This window comes from Sphaeramia orbicularis, chromosome 6 (genome assembly GCF_902148855.1).
Source record: "Sphaeramia orbicularis chromosome 6, fSphaOr1.1, whole genome shotgun sequence".
Lineage (NCBI taxonomy): Eukaryota > Metazoa > Chordata > Actinopteri > Kurtiformes > Apogonidae > Sphaeramia > Sphaeramia orbicularis.
Genome location: NC_043962.1, coordinates 28576365 through 28597322, shown reverse-complemented (window position 1 = coordinate 28597322; position 20958 = coordinate 28576365). Strand labels below are relative to the sequence as shown.

General features: G+C 38.6%; 1 protein-coding gene across 1 annotated transcript; it reads right to left on the bottom strand.

Moving 5' to 3' along the window:
* Positions 1 to 67: 67 nt before the first annotated feature.
* On the bottom strand, positions 68 to 18035 carry rgma (repulsive guidance molecule BMP co-receptor a). Its single transcript, XM_030136500.1, has 4 exons — positions 17482 to 18035; positions 8496 to 8611; positions 5984 to 6501; positions 68 to 3040 (listed from the first exon to the last, which is right to left on the bottom strand). Exons 1-4 carry the CDS (start codon positions 17493 to 17495, stop codon positions 2342 to 2344), a joined length of 1347 nt encoding a protein of 448 aa, XP_029992360.1. The 5' UTR covers positions 17496 to 18035; the 3' UTR covers positions 68 to 2341.
* Positions 18036 to 20958: the final 2923 nt, after the last annotated feature.

Sequence of the window (20958 nt, the reverse complement as noted above, 5' to 3'; positions counted from 1 at the left end):
AACACTAAATTTAAACAATAGACAGACTTTCAAAAAATGCTCAGACAAAATGAGACAAAGGAGCATCTCATTAACAAGACACTTTGTTTTATTCAATAAATAATTTACATTATAAACAGCTGGCGTGTGGCAACACATTTGCTTTACATACAAACACAGTTTGATCTTTCTGGCATTTCCATTCAACTATTTTTTTTTTCCCTTTTTAGCTATCTGACACAGAATTTCAAACATAATAAAGAGCTAAATGAAAAGAAAACATAAAGTGCTTGAAACTCAAAAACATGAACACCACAGCCCCTTTATTCTACGCTCCATTATTAAGATATGGTGGCATGCATCCAGGTCTGCAAAAGAGGACATACCATCTTTTGAGGACTAATATGTGAAGAATAATCTGCTTGTTGGTGTTCGTGTTTTTGCAAAAAAAAAAAAAAAATCCCTTTTAAAATAAAAAAGGTTCACATTCACCAAAACATCTGATGTTCAAAAACTGAAGTGAGAAATTCAAACAACTGATAATGCACAAATTTAACTCAGCAACTCACAAAACATATGTACAATCTCACATTACACATGTAGAACCATATACTGTAAAACTCACAATACAAATTACATCTATTAACACAAGATTCAACATTACAATCATTTGTATGATTTTTTTTTTTTTTTGTCAGACTGCACCAATACATATTAGCAGTAGTAAGGCCTGCTAAATACTTCAGTGTAAGGATAAATGACCATAAACTGTGCCCAAGAAGTAACAGTATCTACAGGGATGACTTACACTTTACCTGATACTGTAGCCGAGAGTCAAAGGTCAAATGGGAGTTATCATGAAACAAGAAAAGCAGAGATGAGGGTGCAAAACACAAACAAATGCTGCGTTTACAGTATGTCACTGTGATTTTTCAGGGGCCTCTACTTTAGCCTCTCTGCGTACCAAAAATTGATCAACAAACACGTTATATACAACTACGAATCCTCTAATGTAAATCGTTGGAGTCCTCTATGAGATTCAGCTGCGAGGGAAATGTTGGCACGAGGGCTTGTTCTTTGGCAATGACTTAAGCCACAAATTGACGTCTACAGACATACGCTTATCATTTTACTCACGAAGCCACAGTCAGGTCGGCACACCGGTTGTCTACGAACCGCTAAACTGAGTACAGGTGACGTCTTTACAGTTAGTACTACACAGACAGTCGGCATCTACAGCACTGTGGCAACAACGGAGTTTGTTAAATCTAGAAAATGCTCAAAGTGACGCATTTATCTGCTGTTAAGTCGTAGTTTGTTGAACTGGTCTACATTCTGTAAACGAGCGCCCTTAGCTAAGTTTGTTCTTTTGCTTTGTTGTTAGTTACATTCACATTACAGACCAAAAAATACAAACACTGTCTGATCAAACAATAGAAGTGGAAGGCTGTATGACACTGAAAATGACAGATGAAAAGATTCTTTTGTAGCAGTTCCCTTTTCTTTTTTCTGGTTTGCTACTTGGATGATGGAGTCCGTTTTAACAGGCTGGAGTCGGTCTTGTCCTTTTCTGTTCCCAATATTTTGGGTGCAACACAAAGGCGGGGGAAAAGATTTCGCCCACTATCATTTCTGGGAACTCCGGCACCCACAAACACACAAAATTAACCACAGACGCTGAATTCGGCACACATATTGTACTAATGCACCCACACACACAAACACACACACATAACCTAACAATATGACCCATTAATCTCCACAGCAGACAACTGGAGACACTGCTCTGACATCCTTTTGGCTGAGTGCTTCCTCCAAAAAGGCTCAGGCTTTTCCAGAGCTGGAAACTAATCAAACATAGAGCTGCTTCTGGCCTTAGGTTAACAAAAGCCCCTGTCAGGTCCTCTCACTTCGCCACATGAGCCACAGAGAGCTTCACTGGCTTGGCACCGAAGAGGGAGATCAGGGGAGGAGGATCAGCAAACTCCTCTTTCTGCAAAAGATCATCTTGTCCGGCTTCCCATAGGCATGCAGCCCCCAGTGAGAATGTGGGATTTAATCCCAGGTGGGATATCCTGAGCTCTGGGGTAGCTGGGCTCTCTCACCGCCACTCTCTTCAAAGACCAGCCCAATGAACCAGCTAAATACAGGTGATGATTGGTGGGAGCGTGGGGAACCCGCCTTGTCGTTAGATTGATGTCAAGACACGTCGATACAACAAAAATGAGACGCGGGGCTGAGACGACCCCGCCGCCAAGCCACCAATCACGTCAGACAGAACCAGAGCAGAGGAGCGGACACGAGGATGGTACTCTGTAACACTCACTGACAAATACACCGAGAGGATGCTGTTGTAAAGGGACTAGAGGTAAACAGTGCAACACTCCATCCACATTAACACAGCCAAGAGGTTGAGGAGGAGGAGGGAAAGTATGTCTTTTCCTGCATGCGCTGCATTCCTCATATCCTCCTCGAAGATGTGGTATCTCTTGCTGTTTGAGTGGAGCATTTTTACGTCCTCAAAGGCATAGTAGGCTGCCATGGTGAAGTTTATGTCCCCGGAGGAGAGGAGGTCAAAGACACACGACTGAAAGTACAGGTCCTCCACTGGTAGCCGCTCTTTGCACTTGGCTTTTGCAGACTGGTATGTGAACCCGTGGGCCCCGGAGCCACCCCTGGTCCTGGCTGCGCTTTGGGCCTCTGCCGCTCTGGCCCTGAAGTTCCTGAAGTCGATGCGCTGGTTGGCAGGACAGCCATGAAGACACAGATACAAGTCCTGGTTATCGCCTTCCTCCACTGAGTTCACTACTTCTTCCGGCATCCGCACGGCGAAGGTCAGGTATCGGCCGACCTGCCGGACCACGATGGTGGTTCCGATGTATCGTGCCTGAATCTCCACGTGCTGCCCGGGAACCTTCTCCACTACACGCAGAGTGTTCGCTCCGTGCCGATCTCCTCCGTTCTTGGAACCATCTGCAAAGGCAGCTGGCAGTTCATCTGTCTCTGCATGGTACATCTTCTGGTCTACACACTCCTGGAAATTCTTAAAGATGATTGTCAGCTGCAGAAGAAGAGAAATAACAGCCATTAAGTGTTTAGTTTGGTTCATTACCTGTTATATTCTCACTAATCCAAGCCCTTTAAGGCCTTAACAGACCAGGAAAGCTTTTAATGCAATTAATTCACATCTCAAAGTGCTTTTATTGTGAGTACTTTCACACATTATGAGCTGAAAACAGTCTTTTTATGAACTTCCTCAGCTTTCACATTTACAGAGGCATCCACCAATCATGTGGAGCAGAATGGATGTCACGCCACAACACCAATGGTGGATCTGTTGTCTGATAGTGTTTCTAGCCACTGTTATAGACAATGTGTAAAGTAGTATCATCTAACAACTGGATTATCAGGATAGTGAGGAGCTTATGTAACGTTAACATCATGCTAAGATAACACAGGAGGCGCTCTGTGTAGACTACTAAGTACAAGAAGACACTGGAGCATACAACACAAAGGCTTTATATTGGAGCTCCAGAAGATGTTGGATTCAGTTTTTCTGAAGAAAAAGAGACTGTCAAGAAATTCACAACATCGCCGGTATAAATAATTTTGCAAATTATTTGCATTTTGTGTCATTTATCCATCAAACCCTGGTGTGTACAGGCTTCTAGTTGTTGCCCTTTTTGCTCAGATCCAGAACCCTAATAAACAGCAGTGAATGCAAACAGATTAAGAAGGAAGTGCTTATACTTTTGCATTAAGAACAAGTTTGTGTAATATGTGCCATCTACCCCACCACCCCACTTAAGTGTCACATTTCAGTGCTGGCTCAACATGGGGGAGGCCAAGGTAAACGCCCTCAAAAAACATGAGTCTCGGCCATGTAAAATCAGGCCTCAGTTTGCAGACACAAAGACGATCCATTCATAGCGCTGAAAAACCTGCCTGTGAACCCCAGAACTATGCTCCAGGGAGTGGCGTCGGGCCAGGACAGAGCGATATACTCTGCAGCTAATTAAGTGAGACTGGTCAGGACTCTGCAAGCTTGGTTTCATCAGGACACCAATGAGCCATTGTGAGAGCAGTGATACCAGGACAGACAGCCGAGGGACTCTGATGTCTGCCCACTTGGGACTGAGGACGGGGGGAGACTACTGAATACTCTATTAGCCCGTCAATTCATCTGTTGCACCAATTCTGTCTCCATTCCCTTTACCCCGGGCTAACATTTCCCACCCACATTAACTGCTGCTTTTTGACCTGGTGCGTTTTTTGAGCTTTTAATGAAAACAAACAAAGAGAAAACTGGTTCTATTATCCCTTCATCAGAACGAAGATAGAAATAACCACCGTTTTATTTGCCGTAGTGAGAGCAATGTACCAACACTGAGCTCTGCAAATGCAGATCTTTTACCAGAAGGGCTGTGTTTGCACAGGTGGCATTGGCTGCTGCATTGTTTTCCCTTTGTCCAGAATCAAGATCTTAAAAAAAACACCCGTCTCATTTGCTTCCAAGAATAGCAGTATAAAAAGGCCATTAGTTTAAAAGCTGAAAAAAACCCACAAGTGCTTAATAGAGTATCATTAAGAAACCTTGATTACACAAAATTATACTTTGTACAAATGTGATTAAGGACAAAGTCCCCTTATTCCTCAGTTACGATTCTCTGCACAGTGACTGAGGTACACAATCATTGCTGTCAAGCCTTTGCCAAATCCAGACTACAAGTGAATTTGCCAAGTAGAAATACTTCTTCCTCTGCTTTTGACCTTAAGTTTAACTGAAACCCATTCCAGGGACAGCAATCCAAGCAAACCACTGTACCATTAAACCAAACAACAATAATGAGGTATGTGCTGCTGATAAAGCTATGAAAGAAAATATCCAATGCAGAGAAGATGTGTGTGCAGAGACACCGTTTCAGTTCTCAGTAAGTAGGCCAAACATCAGCCCGAGCTGTCCGCTATGAGAAGTGAAAACGGAGCTTCGTATTAACATTTGATGCAACTCTGCTGTTATAATACTAACATATCATTTATAAAGCTTATCATGATCTGCGCAATTCTGCTGGGTTGGGCTTCTTCATCTGTTATGGACGCCATCCAAACACTAACCAGAGTCCACAGTTTGACAGCAAACCAGCCCCACAGCAGCTCTCACAATCTGACCACATGAAACAAGAGACTTGCACAAGAAAATATGACAAGAAAGATGTTTGGGGGCCACATGACAGCATGCTGCGATTATCGAAGTCGCAAACAACATTTAACAACAACACAGGGTAGGGTGTCAATAAAGGTGACATTCACCAGTTACCCGTGTTTTTATTTAATCATTCTGACTTTGTACAGCACCTTGAATTCACCTCTGTATCAAATGTCATTTATAAATAAACCTGCCAAGTCTAGAAATGATCAGCCTTCAAACTGCTTGTTTTGTCCCATCAACAGCCCACACCAAACATGGAAATTACAAGAAAATTACCACCTCCGCAAACATACATATAAACAATGTCATTTAGCTTTAATAACTTTTATAACGGCTTTTATAACTAGACTGGATGCGGTCCACAGTTTAGAGATAATATGATTTTTAACATTATCACCTCAGATGGTAATAAATGACAAAGAGAACTACACTTATTCCCCTTAATGCAACTGTATTAAAATCACAGAGGAATCACTACACGATGATGTAAAGCAGAGAAATGTTAACACTGGTTTGTATGTTTTTCTTCCCCATTCCTTTCCCTGGGCCAGGACTTTGGTCTTTAGTTGTTAAATTCTGTATTTTCCAATATAAAACATGTAAATTTGCATCATTTTGTGCAATTTTTTTTATCATGTGTAAAAAGTTAGCAAAAGCATCCAAATAGCTGTTTTTAAATGTTCTCCTAATTTTAGGTGGGGCCAAAAATGACAGGAAAAAGCCTGACCTCCGGTTGATTCTAAAGTTGGCGCTGTATATGGATACACTAATAGTATGAACAGAGTGGATCCTCACCTTGCTTGTAGCTGTAGCCAAAGAGCCCGGTACTACAGGAGTGTTGGTCACCTGAACAGACAGGTATTTGTTGTGGATGAGCGGCCAAGCTCCTTCCACTTTGCACGTCTGGAATTCATCCCCAAAGGTTCGGAGGTGTGGGTCTCCAAAGAAGCCGCAGTGGGTGTAGTTAGGCGGCGACGTATTTCGGGGAAGACTTCGCTCATAGTGACACACTTCCGGGCCATCAGAGCGTTCCTGGCTGTCAGGTGGGGAAGGCGGAGGCGGAGGAAGAAGCGGGATGCGGTCACGTGGTTGGGATGTCGGCCCCTCCTTGGAGCAGTTATGTTGGCTCATTAGGTCTTCTATGCCATGCTGGGCCGAGTGGTACGCCAAGTCACCCCTGCAGGTACGTGCGGTTCGGCGTACGCAGCTGTTGTACGCCCGCAGCGCTGTACAAAACTCCTCCTCCGGTCCAGAGTTTGAGGTGGAGGCCCAAAATTCAGAGTTACACTTGAGGATCTTGCACTGCAGACTCACTGTCAATGAGAAACAAGATACTGTTTCAGCAAAACCAAAGCCACATGCACACATTACACTAATCTACCAGTGACTTCTAGAATATGTCAGAGAGTATTTACAAAATCTAGCACTGCGATGCTTTCGCTGGCACCTACCAGAACAAAAAGCAAATCACATCCATATGGAATTTAACTAGTTTTACACCATGTAGCGATGACTTTTTGAGCAAAACACCCTTCTTCAGGTTAACACACATATGAGGAAAGTGCTCTTGTTTACTGTAAAAGTGTACTTCCCTTTCACATGAAGTTGCTTTTGGTTTATATCCAAGTAAAATGCCATTTGGTAGCTAATCTACACCTTTAGTGATAATAACTTCTGCTTGACTGAAGGCTGCTGTCTCTAGTTTTAAAGCCACTTCCGTCCAAGTCTTTACACAAATGTTCTTCAAACACTGAGCTGGACAGCCTGTCGCAACACCATGTTTGACTAGTATTACCTCTGACTAATAAACTATTTACTTGAATGGGCTGTGAGAAGTTTCACCCAGCGTCTCGTGGGGGAAGCCATATCAACACTTTGAAGTCACACTTTAAACAATATCTCTCCTGAAGGCTTCACCGTAGTAGCTCTCTCCAACCCCCACACTGCTTCTCCGTTTACCACCCATTTGATAGAGGGCAATAAACTAATCTTGATCTGGGCTATCAGTGCATTATCACTTTGTTGTTTGACGGTAAGTGACTTAAGAGGGAAACTGATAAGGGTTTGGCAAACGTGCAAGGTGAGCCGAGTGAGTTCTGCTGCAATGGAGATCCGAAGCAGTTGAACTTCAAGTGTACTTAGTGTGTTTAACACAAAAAATATGTTCCTGTAATGACATTATTGTACTATTCTTCTTTCATTTGAGCTTTTTGGAAATATTTAGACTGAAAAACATTCTAATGAGCTAAGAAAAAACACTTCATATGCTTTAGAAAAACAGTTTTTTGTGTGTGTTTTGTTTTGTTTTTTTTAACGTAATGATCTGCCTCAGAGATTAAATGTGCTAAATCTTACATGCTTTAATAAGATGAATTGGAAAAAGAAATGAAAGTGCTGCTTAGCTGATGTTTTCAATGTCGATGATAAAGTGTTATTACACATATATTGGTTGATTTACAAATCTTCCACTAGAAACAACCTGTAAAGTGAATGCATTGTAAAGTGCAGACAGTGATTTTAAGTATATCTGGTAGCACTGAGACAAACATTCCTTTGCAGTAAATCCCATTCTGTCATAAAATCTCAGAATATCACATTTTGACCAAAGATCGTATCTTACAAACTACAGCTGACCAGGATTTTTGAGTAAACTTTCTTTATTAGTGACTCAACTTTTATAAAACTTTATTTCTTTTATTCTGTAGACGTTTTACTTGCAAACCTCTTAGTATCATCTTAAAGATTAAAAACATAAATCCCATTTTTATTCCAGAAATCTACTAGTTAAGAATATAAAGTCACATTCAGGGATCTAATGACAAAGTGTGACCCATCCCCCAAACAAAACAAAGTTTGGGGGTCTGCATCTGTAGAAGCTGAAGCTCTAGAAACACTTCTTACAATTTGGATTAAATAAAATAAAACCTTAACTAGGAGCTGGTTGTGGTTAAAAATGCTCACTTTCAAGGGTGTTGTAATATTTTCCGAACCTTCAAACCTTTTCCAAAAGTCTGCACGGAAACACTTGGCTGAACATCTCACTCATCTGGTAGACTCTAATCTTTTTCTTTTTTTTTTTTTTAATCCAGTTTGATACGAATTTAACTAATTTAAGAAGCAAAATATTGATGTTAAGGAAGATTTACAGCCTTATTAAACAACAGAATGTTCTGGAAGGGCTGTGTTAACGCATTTAAAACGTTTCGGCTATGACTAATTGCTGGAAGGTGAGCCAAAAAAAAACAAACAAACCTGTGCGTATTCGTCTGTTTTTTTAGGCATAAATCAGTGTTTAGTCGGTTCTTACCGGTGGGAAAAAGTGAGAGACAAACTGCCAGGACTCTGCACACATCAAGCGCCGAGGGTCTTCCTCTTTTCCCCATAACCATCCATCCAGCTCGGGGTCGCACTTCGCTCCTCTCCCTGGTCGAACCGGATTAAAGAAGCACAAGCACAGAAGGAAAAAACAAAACAAAAAAAGAAAAGTTAGAGTCCCGGTGGAGAAAACAACACAGTCCAGAAACAGGTCTGAAATCCGTCCCGTCCTCTCATCACTACTTGTTTGCTAGTTTAGCTCAAAGCCAGTGTTAAAAGCAGAGTTAGTGCAGTTAGCAGCAGCAGCTCTGGGGCTGGAGCCTCTCTATCCGCCTTCCTTTTAGGGAGTGTCGGGAAGGTGCAGCCTCTGCGGGCTCGCGGACCAACCGACCAATCAGCGCGGCCCATTGTGCGCCAAAACCCCCCTCTCGCAGCGTCAAATTACACTTAAATGTGCAGACTTGTTCGACGAAGACCGACTGTCCGTGAGCCGCAAAGTGGTCGAGGAAGAAAGGGTTGATTTGCTGTTAAGTTCACAACAATAACCCTCGATGTGGAAATAAAACAGTTGAGTCCACCGCAGAGCATGTGCACGAGGAAGGAGCACAAATAAACATGGAGTTGAAAAACAAGCCCCAGTCTGCACAGGCTGTGACTGTTCCACATGCACCAGCACAGGCTGCAAGGACATGCACCTGAGCTCAGCTTATGAACACTGTGCAAAAGTCATGTCCAAGCAAAGTTATATAGAATCAAACATAATGCTCAGTCTCTACACCAAGATACAGCTGGAATATATGTGTTTAAAGAATACTGAGAAAGTTTCTAATGCATGTGGAAGACACACAAACTTGGGTGCAGTTTGAGAGAGCTGCATCTGACTTCAAAAATCACTTAAAATCTGCATAATCTGTCAGGTTGGAACTATTTCACATCCTCATTCACCATATTTCATCTTATTAATACTGTGTAAAAGTCATGTTCTTGCAAAGTTACATATAACCAAACATAATTCTCAGTCTCTACACCAAGATACAGCTGGAATATATGTGTTTAAAGAATACTGAGAAAGTTTCAAATAAAGGGGGAAGACACACAAACATGGCTGCACTCTGAGAGAGCTGCATCTGACTTCAAAAATCACTTAAAATCTGCTAAATCTGTCAGGTTGGAACTATTTCACATCCTCATGCACCATATTTCATCATATTAATATTGTGCAAAAGTCATGTTCTTGCAAAGATATATATAAACAAACAATTCTTAGTCTCTACACAATGTTACAACTGGAATATATGTGTTTAAAGAATATTGAGAAAGTTTCTAATACATGTGGAAGACACACAAACTTGGCTGCAGTCTGAGACAGCTGCATCTGACTTCAAAAATCATGTAAAATCTGCATAATCTGTCAGGTTGGAACTATTACACATCCTCATTCATCATATTTCATCTTATTAATACTGTGCAAAAGTCATGTTCTTGCAAAGATATATATAACCAAACATAATTTTCAGTCTCTACACCAAGATACAGCTGGAATATATGTGTATTATTATTTATTATTAATATTGAGAAAGTTTCTAATACAGGAGGAAGACACACAAACTTGGCTGTACTCTGAGAGCTGCATCTGACTTCAAAAATCACGTAAAATCTGCAAAATCTGTCAGGTTTGAATTATTACACATCACCATTCACCATATTTCATCGTATTAATAGTGTGCAAAAGTCATGTCATCGCAAATTTATATACAATCAAACATAATTTTCAGTCTCTACACCATGATACAGCTGGAATATATGTGTTTAAAGAATACTGAGAAAGTTTCTAATACAGGAGGAAGACACACAAACTTGGCTGCAGTCTGAGAACTGCATCTAACTTCAAAAATCACTTAAAATCTGCATAATTTGTCAGGTTTTAACTATTACACATCCTCATTCACCATATTTCATCGTATTAATACTGTGCAAAAGTCATGTTCTAGCAAAGTTACATACAACCAAACATAATTCTCGGTCTCTACACCAAGATACAGCTGGAATATATGTGTATTATCATTTATTATTAATATTGAGAAAGTTTCTAATACATGAGGAACACACACAAACTTGGCTGTACTCTGAGAGCTGCATCTGACTTCAAAAATCACTTAAAATCTGCTAAATCTGTCAGGTTTGAATTATTACACATCACCATTCACCATATTTTATCGTATTAATACTGTGCAAAAGTCATGTTGTAGCAAAGTTATATACAACCAATGACCAAACATCATAATTCTCAGTCTCTACACCAAGATACAGCTGGTATATACAGGGAATATGTGTTAAAAGAATAGTTTCTAATACAGAAAGAAGACATACAAACATGGCTGTACTCTGAGAGCTGCATCTGATTTCAAAAATCACTTAAAATCTGCATAACTTCTTAGATTTAACTATTACACACCATCATTCACCATCTTCCATCATATTAATACTGTGCAAAAGTCATGTTGTAGCAGATTTATTATGACCACACATACAACCAATGACCAAACAACATAATTCTCAGTCTCAACTGAAAGTGTTCTATCTTCTCTTTTACTTTATTTTAATTCATAATTATTTATGTTTTATTGATTATGTTTTAACTGTAGTTGTGTGTTTTTAACTTGTCTCTTTTATATTTTTGTAAAGCACTGTGACTTACCCTATCTGTGAATTGTGCTATACAAATACATTGGCCTTGCCTTGTCTCTACACCAAGATACAGCTAGAATTTACAGGGGATATGTACTAAAAGAATGGTTTATAATACAGGAGGAGGACACACAAACACAGTTGTACTCTGAGAGCTCCATCTGACTTTAACCCATATAGACCAGGTGCTATTTTTGTGGCAGTTCTCTATTTTGAATTTTTCTTAAGTGATTTATCACCAAATATTCTAATATTATACTCAGTATTGTGTGTTCTTAAGTGAAAATCAGGTATTTTCCTATATTTATTTCACTGATCATGTAGATGTTCATAAAAGCTCAGATTAAAGTTGAGGGTTATTATATCAAAAACAGAAAATGGAAGAAAAAGTGACCTTTTCAGTAAAATATATCATCAACTGAACATAAACCAAGTATCTCCATCCACTGTCATTGATCCAACTCCATGGGTTTTACTGTTGAATCAATGTTGCAGAAGACGACAGTGTTTCCACGGTAACTATGAAGCCTCTGAACGTCCAAATGGGTTATATCTGATGACCATGAACAGACGACAATCTGCATTTTACACCAATCATTTACATGTATTGATAGGATTAGTGGATTTAAAGTCATTATACATTTTAAATCAGTAGATGCTTTTGGTCACTGGCATTTATTTAGGTCTTTATGAGTTAAAAACAACTCAAAATCTGTATAATCTGTCAGGTTTGAACTGTTACACATCATCATGCACCATATTTCATTATATTAATACTGTACAAAAGTCACATTCTAGCAGTTATACTGATTACTCATATCTATTTCTCAGTCTCTGAACCAAGACATGGTTGGAAAATACAGGAAACATGTGTTCAAACATTACTGACAGAGCTGTATCTAATTAAAAACAACCCAAAATCTATCATGTTTTAACTCTTACACATGTAGCAGTGGCTTTAATCCACCAACAACTTTACATGGATCATATTTAATTTCATTAGAAGTGTGCAAAAGTCTGGTTTTAGCCTAGTTATAATGACCACATATTCCACAGCTTCTAATAGATTGTGGAAGATGCACAATCAGAGCTGCATCTAACTTTAAAAACAACTCCAAATCCGTTATGTTTTACCTATGACACATATAGGACTAGAATACAATTTGCACACACATGTTTCATCTTATCAGTATTGTAAAAAAAAGTCATGTTTTAGCTAAATTAGATTAACTAAAGATGAATATTTCTCAGTCTCGATATAAACGTGGAACTGGAAAATACAGGAAATATGTTAAAAGAATATTGGGAAAGTTTTTCATACAGGAGGAAGACGAACAAACAAACATGGCTGTGCTCTGAGAGAACTGCATTAACTCTAAAAACAACTTAAAATCTGCACAATCTATCATGTTTTAACTCTGACACATGTAGCAGAGGCTTTAATCCTCATGCACTGTATTCCATCTTATCAGTTCTGTGCAAAAATCTTGTTTTAGCAAAGTTATGACCACAGATGTGTATTTTTCAGAATCTATATCAAGAATATGGAGGATCTACATGTTAGAAGGCAACTGAAAAACTTCTACTGACACAGTGCACGTGTCAAGAGTTTAATACAGGAGGAAGAAGCACAAGCAAACATGGAAATGTGCTGAGAGCTCCATCTAACTTTAAAAACATCCCAATATCTGCACTATTACACATGCAGCGGAGGCTTTAATCCTCAAGCGCCACATTTCATCATATTAATACAGTGCAAAAGTCATGTTTTAGAAAAGTTTTAATGAACAAACATCTATTTCTCAGCCTCTACACCAAGTTAGAGCTGGAAAATACAGGAAATATGTTAAAAGAATACTGAAAAGCTTCAAATACAGGAGGAATCTGCACAAAATAAGTATGACACTATTCTGACAGAGCTGCATCTGACTCAAAACAACTCCAAATCTGTCTTTTTTTTTTTTTACAATTACACACCTTGACATAACTTACCTGCAACATATTCCTCATTATAGCACTGTGTAGAAGTCTACCATTAGGTTGTTGGTTTTAGCAGTTATAATGACCTTTTTTAAGTCTCTATATGAAGAAGGGAAATATATGTTTAAAGAATACTGATAAAGCTTCAGCTGACCAAAATATTTAGTATTAACTGTGACCTCCCTACCCACTTGTCTTAAACGCTTAAAATGCTAATATAAAAGTTACTGCACAACACCATGTTTGATTCATCATGTTAAACATTTCTCATTGTTTAGGTGACTTTTTTCATGTGAACAGAAGTCACATCAAATACTGACTTTTGCCTGTAAAAGCCATTTATCTGTCTTTACTTTATAGTGAAACTGGTATGGTATTTACATCAATGAAGCAAAAGGAGGCTTATGACTTTTGCACAGTTCTGTATTTAGAATAGAATAGAATAGAATAGAATAGAATAGAATAGAATAGAATAGAATAGAATAGAATAGAATAGAATAGAAAAAATGCCTTTATTGTCATTATACAAATGTACAACAAAATTAAAAGATTAAATCGTGATAAAAAACTATAGTGAATTTATTTAGATTTAGTTAAACCTGCTCCACATTGTTTTATTCATTTACATTATATTTGATCAAATAAATTTTAATGATGCAACAAATTAATAATAATGGAAAAAACAATGGTTCTAACTCATTTTTACATTCATTCTCAACTATTTTATTAATCCAAATATGAATGTTTTGGTCTATAAAATGTCCAAAAAAAAGGTTGAAAACATGTTTCTCAAAGCCCAAGATGACATCCTGAAATGTCTGGTTTCATCCACAACCAAGAAATATTCAGTTTACTAACAAATAGGAGGAAAGAAAGTGGAAAATATTAACATTTCAGAGAATAGAATCACTTTTTGTTGCTTTTTGTTTGGACTTTTTGTTCTTAAAAAGACTAAGGGATCGATTAAGTGATTTCATTTTTCAGTCATCAGGGAAACAAAATCCTAAATATAACACGTTAATTAATGTACACATTTATAGTCAACATGGTCTCCAGTTACATAAAGTGATCATCAATTAATCTTTTCAAATTTAGTAGTCGATAATGAATCAATTAATATACAGCTGTAGAAATGAGCTGCTAAGTTTTTACAACACTAACAACATAAAATTCTTCATTCCTCAGTCAGTCCAAGCAGGTCTAAACCATATGTAGTACATGACACACTCATACTTGTACATTTGAGAAGCTGTAACCCAGAGGGGCTTTGAATTAAACTGGATAGTTGGAGGAACAATCAATACGTCAGCATAGGCGCTTATTATTGCTGATTGACTAATCAATAGCTCCATTAGTCACTTTTGCTCTAAATCACAGACATTAAAAAACAGAAAATGGCTTAATCTTGTGACTCCAGTCTGTGGAACATGTAGATATTTCACACATTGTCATAACAGTCGTAAAGCAGGTCTAATCACAGACTGGAAGAACTGCCCACAAAGGCCTAATACAGCTCCAGATATTAAATATTACTGCAAAATCAATTCAAAGGCAGTGGTATTTTACGTTTCTGGTGAGGAAGACAAGTACTTCTGTCAACACCATTTAAGATGGAGATTTAGTAGGAGGACAAACCACCTCTTACTTGAAACTGTAACCCCACACAGGCCAACAAACTCTATTACAATGACAAAGACACCATTAGAAATGCACTGATCCTGTACGTTTCACAGCTAATACTTGTGTTCACATCCAAGTGGAAACTTAGAAAGGACATATCTTTGCATGTTTCATTTCTACTGTCATTTTGGTAGAATATGTGAATCATCTGCACCATTGAGAAGTGAAGGTGGTGCTCCTAAAATCCATAACAACAATGCCTCTTTTGATTATCCGTCAGCTTGTGCAATGAAACATTACTTGTGTCTTTTACTGTCATTAAAGCCAAAATAAGCGGACAGATGGCTGCGTTTTCAGGTTGTGACTGGCTGTATTTTTCCATACAGCGGAGACCGTCTTTGTGCTCGCCTCTCATGGATGATGGATACGTTGGTGTACAATGAGGTCTGAGCCTACACATGTTTTCAACAAGGGTGGCCCTGTGCAGGCTGATTTCCAGTTCGGATGTACCGGCTATTCACATCTGAAATGAATGACTGCAGCTGAAAGGTGTAAGCTGCTCGATGAATTGTGGAACATTTGGGCTTTTAAGCACTCACACTGCAGGTATAGAAGCAAATTCAGGAATGAAACCGGTCTTTCTATAGGGGGGGGTGCTTGGATGCAGATAGATTGATCTATTGGTGGATGGTGTTGTCATATAACACAGATTATACCATAGTTATTGGAAGAATAGGTACATCAGATGTCCCTTTCACCTGTTGCAGAGACTTTGCAGGAAAAGCGGCAACATTTGGAGATATTTTTTCTTTTTCTTAAGCTATTAATATACAAGTCAAGCCACTGGTTCTTCATTTGGTCAAAATTAATTCACTTTTTCATCTAAAATAATGACATAATTAGCTAAAAAAAAGTGTTATCAGTCAGTCAGTTTGCATTGACACAAATAAAGCTTTAGTTCTTTTACTCATGACTGGACTGCATCAAATGAATCAGTAGGTCATCAAGAAATTCAAGGGATTTTCAGCCAAATCCATAAAAAAAAATAAATAAATAAACAACATTGAAATCTCTCTGATGAGGCATGTATTTTTGTTTCCCAGAAGCTGACAATTAAAATCACCACCTGACTGATACAAAAATAACTCTTACATTTATGTAATAAATCAAAAACACCAAGATTTGTTAGTTGCAGCTTCAAAAATGCTGCATATGTACTACATGCTATTATTATTATTATTATTATTATTATTATTATTATTATTTTAGAAAATCTTTTATTTATTCAAGGTTTATGACAACTTTATAAACAGTAAACAAACAAACATAAAAAAAAAAAAACAGTAAAATTAAAATTACCATGATGCTACAAGACTGATTTATGTAATATATGCTTGTGCACCATCACTAACACACTGAGGTAGTACATAATGTTTGCACAGCAGCTCATATTGTATATTAAAGTAAAGTACATGCTATTATTTTTATTCTCATCTACTCATTTTGATGATTTCATACTATAAGGTATCCATATTTAGTAAGACTTCCAATCCAAACCAGGCCTGCTATGTTACAACAATGCTGTTTCTGTAAAATATGTACAGATTTAGTCAAATATGTGCATGAATTGACATAAATGTTCAAACTGCAGCTGCCATTGTAATGTTTTTTCATGTCATGTCAGTGCATAAAGGTGCCCATATAAAGAAGGACTTCCAACCTAAATCAAACCTGCCTTTTTTTCTAATCAAGCAGCTGGAAAACTGTCTTTTTTTCCTTTATTGACAAACCACATGTGACAATGTGAAAGCCATCACCCAGCCTTCACCATAAACAGTCAAACAATAAACCTGTGCGTGTCTATAAATCCAGGTGTAGTGCAGGTTGTTGTCAGTCGTGTTTTATGGTGCGCAGCTATCACCTGTCAAACCAGTTGTTAAGAGATTTACAACAAACCTGCTTCTGACAGTTGATGCAGCACATAGGGCTTCAAGTGGGCCGGTGCATAAAACAGTCCTAACTACTGGTGGATTCCTATTGTGCTGCGTTTTAACTGTGCGCACTGGCCTTCATTTTCCTGTGCGTCAGTCTTGACAGTCACAGTGGACTGATCCTCTTTTCCAACAGATGGCGCTTGTTATGAGCTCTGATATGAAACCTCAAATCATGACACAAACGCACATGGCATTATGAGGACAACCAAACCTGTCATTAAATTTGAGCTTTATGGACAGCTCGGTTATTGGTCTAATTGCTGCTGTCATGCAATTACTGATTTAAGCGGTGAAAGTGTGCAGCCGGCAGGCGCACGGGTTCCTCTGCACTGATCTGAAAACCCTCCTTTATTCCATGTCAGAAAAGTATCTAAGATAGGGAGTAGCAAAATGAATGTTCACAATTTGATGAATAAAACAGTGACGCGTGGAGTCTAAATGTGGATAAAGCCTCTGTGGTGCAGTTTTCTACCAGTTCCGTACGTAACGAATGGATCAAGTGTTTAATATTGCAGAATTCCGACATATATCCACACTATATACTGATGGGGAACACGAGACAGTTTGGAAAACACAGCAAGCAAATCAAACACCGACAGGACCCCGTGCGTAAAAACCAATCCAAGGACCCCCGGTGCGTAAAATCAAGTCACATCACGTTGGTTTAAAATCAAACAAAGTGTCGGACAAACAAACCTTGGCGGCTGCATGGGCTCTCCGCGACTCTGGAGTCCTGCAGGAACCCGGAGGACAGCGAACAGGAGCGAGAGGAAGCAGACTCCTTAAAATCTACCCCCTCTGAAAAAAAAAAACCCGTCCTGTGTGTGTCACAGTAATCTGGAATAAAACGCACTCCTGTCCTTTCTGAGCGTCAAATCCGCCAATGTGTACATGATGTCCACCGATCCGGCTTCTTCCAACACAGTTCTGAAGTGAAACTGCTTTTCCTTTTAGTTCAGATTCATTGAAAAGCTGCTACTTCTCTACGGACTCAGATCTCCTCAGCCATTGCTTTAACTCATTGGACTATCACTCGATCAGAAAAGAAGACATTAGGACAGATTAAGTCCAGTAATTGCCCTCATCCGCGCCTTGGATCCAAATTATTAGTTATGGTCGACGTCGGGGAGAGAAAAAAAAACCCTGAGGGTAAATGTGCTGCTGCTGCTGCTGCTGCTGCTGCTGCGTACGGCCCGATCCTCTGTCTGGATGTTGTGAAATGGCTAGTTAGAAAGTGTGAGAGAGACAATGATCAGCTCTGCACGACGCCTCTGGGAGCCCCTAGACTCATCTGTGATCCCCCTGTTTTCACTGAGTTTTCCTTTAAAAACGCTTTGGGAGGAGAGTTATCCTCAGATCAGGGCTCAGCTGCACCAAAAAAAAAACAAAAAAAAACAAAAAAAAACTCAAATTGACTTCAACTGTCATATTCTGATTATTTGTTTGAACCCTTTCATGCATAGTGGTCACTACAGTCCAGTGGACATCCGTTCAAAGGTGTTCTCTTCTGGATTTGGTTGTTTTAGTTCCATATCAGCCAACACTTTGGACACTTATGCATCATCCCATACACTGTAATTCATACCATTACTGTAAATTTGCTGTTCTAGATAAACCTGATCATCAGTTACTTGTTTGAGTGTAAAAAAATGGTAATTTTTATTAGATTGTAATTTTTTTGTGGCATATTATCTCCATGCAGGTATGTTAAAATGTGAGAAAACATCAGATTAGCAGTATTAAACATGTTTTTATTTCCTAGTTTTGACGCAAAATATATCAGTAAATACATGTTTTTTTGCTTCAACTGTCATATTCTGATTATTTGTTTGAACCCTTTCATGCATAGTGGTCACTACAGTCCAGTGGACATCCGTTCAAAGGTGTTCTCTTCTGGATTTGGTTGTTTTAGTTCCATACCAGCCAACACTTTGGACGCTTATGCATCATCCCATACACTGTAATTCATACCATTGCTGTAAATTTGCTGTTCTAGATAAACCTGATCATCAGTTACATATTTGAGTGTAAAAAATTGGTAATTTTTATTAGATTGTAGGTTTTTTTGTTTTTGGTTTTTTTTCTTTGCATATTATCTCCATGCAGGTATGTTAAAATGAGAAAACATCAGATTAGCAGCATTAAACATGTTTTTATTTCCTAGCCTTGACGTAGTATATCAGTAAATACATGTTGTTGTTTTTTTGCTTCTGGTGTCCAGCTGGGTGGACATTTTTGGAACTCCATTAAAAATTAGGGTCATAAAAATTTGTCAATTTTTTTCATGCCTAAAGAGGAATAGAAACACTCAGGGAAAAAAAACTCTTGATTAAGGTACTCATAATTCATGCATGAAAGGGTTAATTTAAGTAAATCTAAATGACTGTGCATTGCTTGTATTTAGAGTTAATGCAAATTTCTTTTTTTCTTTCTGATGCACTTTGATGTTGACAGTTGTAAGTTGTAACACTGATTCCACCATGGCTTGACATGTTTCTCCATATGCACAGTTGTATTGATTTACCAATGCATAGCCCTTTAGATGACAGTAATGAGAGATTAAAATTGAATTCTGCACAAAAGGCTCCATCTACTCGCCCATGTGAACGTTTATAAACCTATTCCTATTCATTTGTGACATGTATTGCCAACATATAACCCTAACGTGAGACTGCCCCACAGCAGATAATCTTTACTAGTCTCTCGCCTTTGCAAATCACAGGTTGGAAAAAGACAAATCCATAATAATCAAGATTTAATGGAGGATCAGATGGACAAACACTTTGCAGTCAAGGAAGGGGGTGTAGAGGGGGGGTGGGGAATAGTCAAAGGCAGAGAGAGGGCTGCATTAAGGCTGCACCTGTGTTTTAGGATCAGGCCGCATGCAGGAAAATACCACCACAACCCCCCCTACCCCCACCTCTTTTTTAGCTTTTCAAGCCTCCACTCCATAGAAAATAAGCGTCTCTTTCTGCTCTAGTTTCCCTCTGATCAGGAAAATCCATCAGGGTGGCAGAGCATTACAGTATCTGACTCCAGCAGCGGTATCTAACACAGTCCAACTCAAAGACAGTTAAAAACCCTGCCAAATGAGCGTGTTTTCATCATATATTCTGCTCATTCTTCATGCACCACCAGACCGAGTTGTCACATTACATCATCCCTTTGTGTATCCAGCAAGAAACTGACCCCTGTAATCCACTCGTTTACTATCACAGCCCGGACCTGCCCTTTCCAGATGGCCACTGAGAGGCAGCATATTTTACATTGATGTAACACAAGAACATGAAAGAGTGACACCCCAGTGTGAAAAGAATGGTTTTAGAGGTGCCGGATGCCGGCCCCATCTCAAACACAGCTGGTGTACAACGCTGCCTTGCTGAGGTATTATGGCGATTTAACACCACAGCATTCAGTCAGATCTGCTTTACATATCGCCGGATTAAGACAAATGTTTGATTTTTTTTGTTTGTTTTTTTATTTCTTTTGGACCACAGCTCAGTGTCTGCTTCATTTTATAAAACTTGTCCCTGACGTTTAGCCGTGTAACTATTATACCACAGGTGTCAAACATGCGGCCCGGGGGCCAAATCCGGCCCGCCAAAGGGTCCAATCTGGCCCGTAGGATGAATTTGTCAAATGCAAAAATTACACTGAGGATATAATAATAATAATAATAATAATAATAATAATAATAATAATAATAATAATAATAATAATAATAATAATTATTTATTTGTAAAGCGCTTTCAATCAAAGTGCTGTACAGATATAAAATCAATCACAATAAAACATAAAAACTAAAAACATTAACGGTAAAAACAAATCAAGACATATAACACAGAGTAAACAAGTGGGTCTTGAGCTTTGCTTTAAAAACATCCACAGAGCATGCCTGCCTTATGTCCAGAGGAAGACTGTTCCAAAGTGTTGGCGCACGGAAAGAAAAGGCTCGCTCTCCAACAATATTAACGATCAGTAGTGTAAAAATCATTTTATTTCAGGTTCCATACATACACATTTAAACCAATTAGATCTCAATTGGATCAGACCAGAAAAAATACCGTCATAATAACCTATAAATAATGACAACTGCAGATTTTATCTTTTAGGGTAAAAAAAGTAAAATGACATGAAAATGTTTACATTAACAAACTATCCTTTTACAAAAAA

What these genes read in the sequence shown, in the direction of transcription:
- rgma (XM_030136500.1), bottom strand. An exon ending in TCTCTCACTTTTTCCCACCG is followed by an intron (nt 6,502 to 8,495) that starts GTAAGAACCGAC and finishes TCTCATTGACAG; the next exon opens with TGAGTCTGCAGTGCAAGATC. An exon ending in TGGCTACAGCTACAAGCAAG is followed by an intron (nt 3,041 to 5,983) that starts GTGAGGATCCAC and finishes CTTCTTCTGCAG; the next exon opens with CTGACAATCATCTTTAAGAA.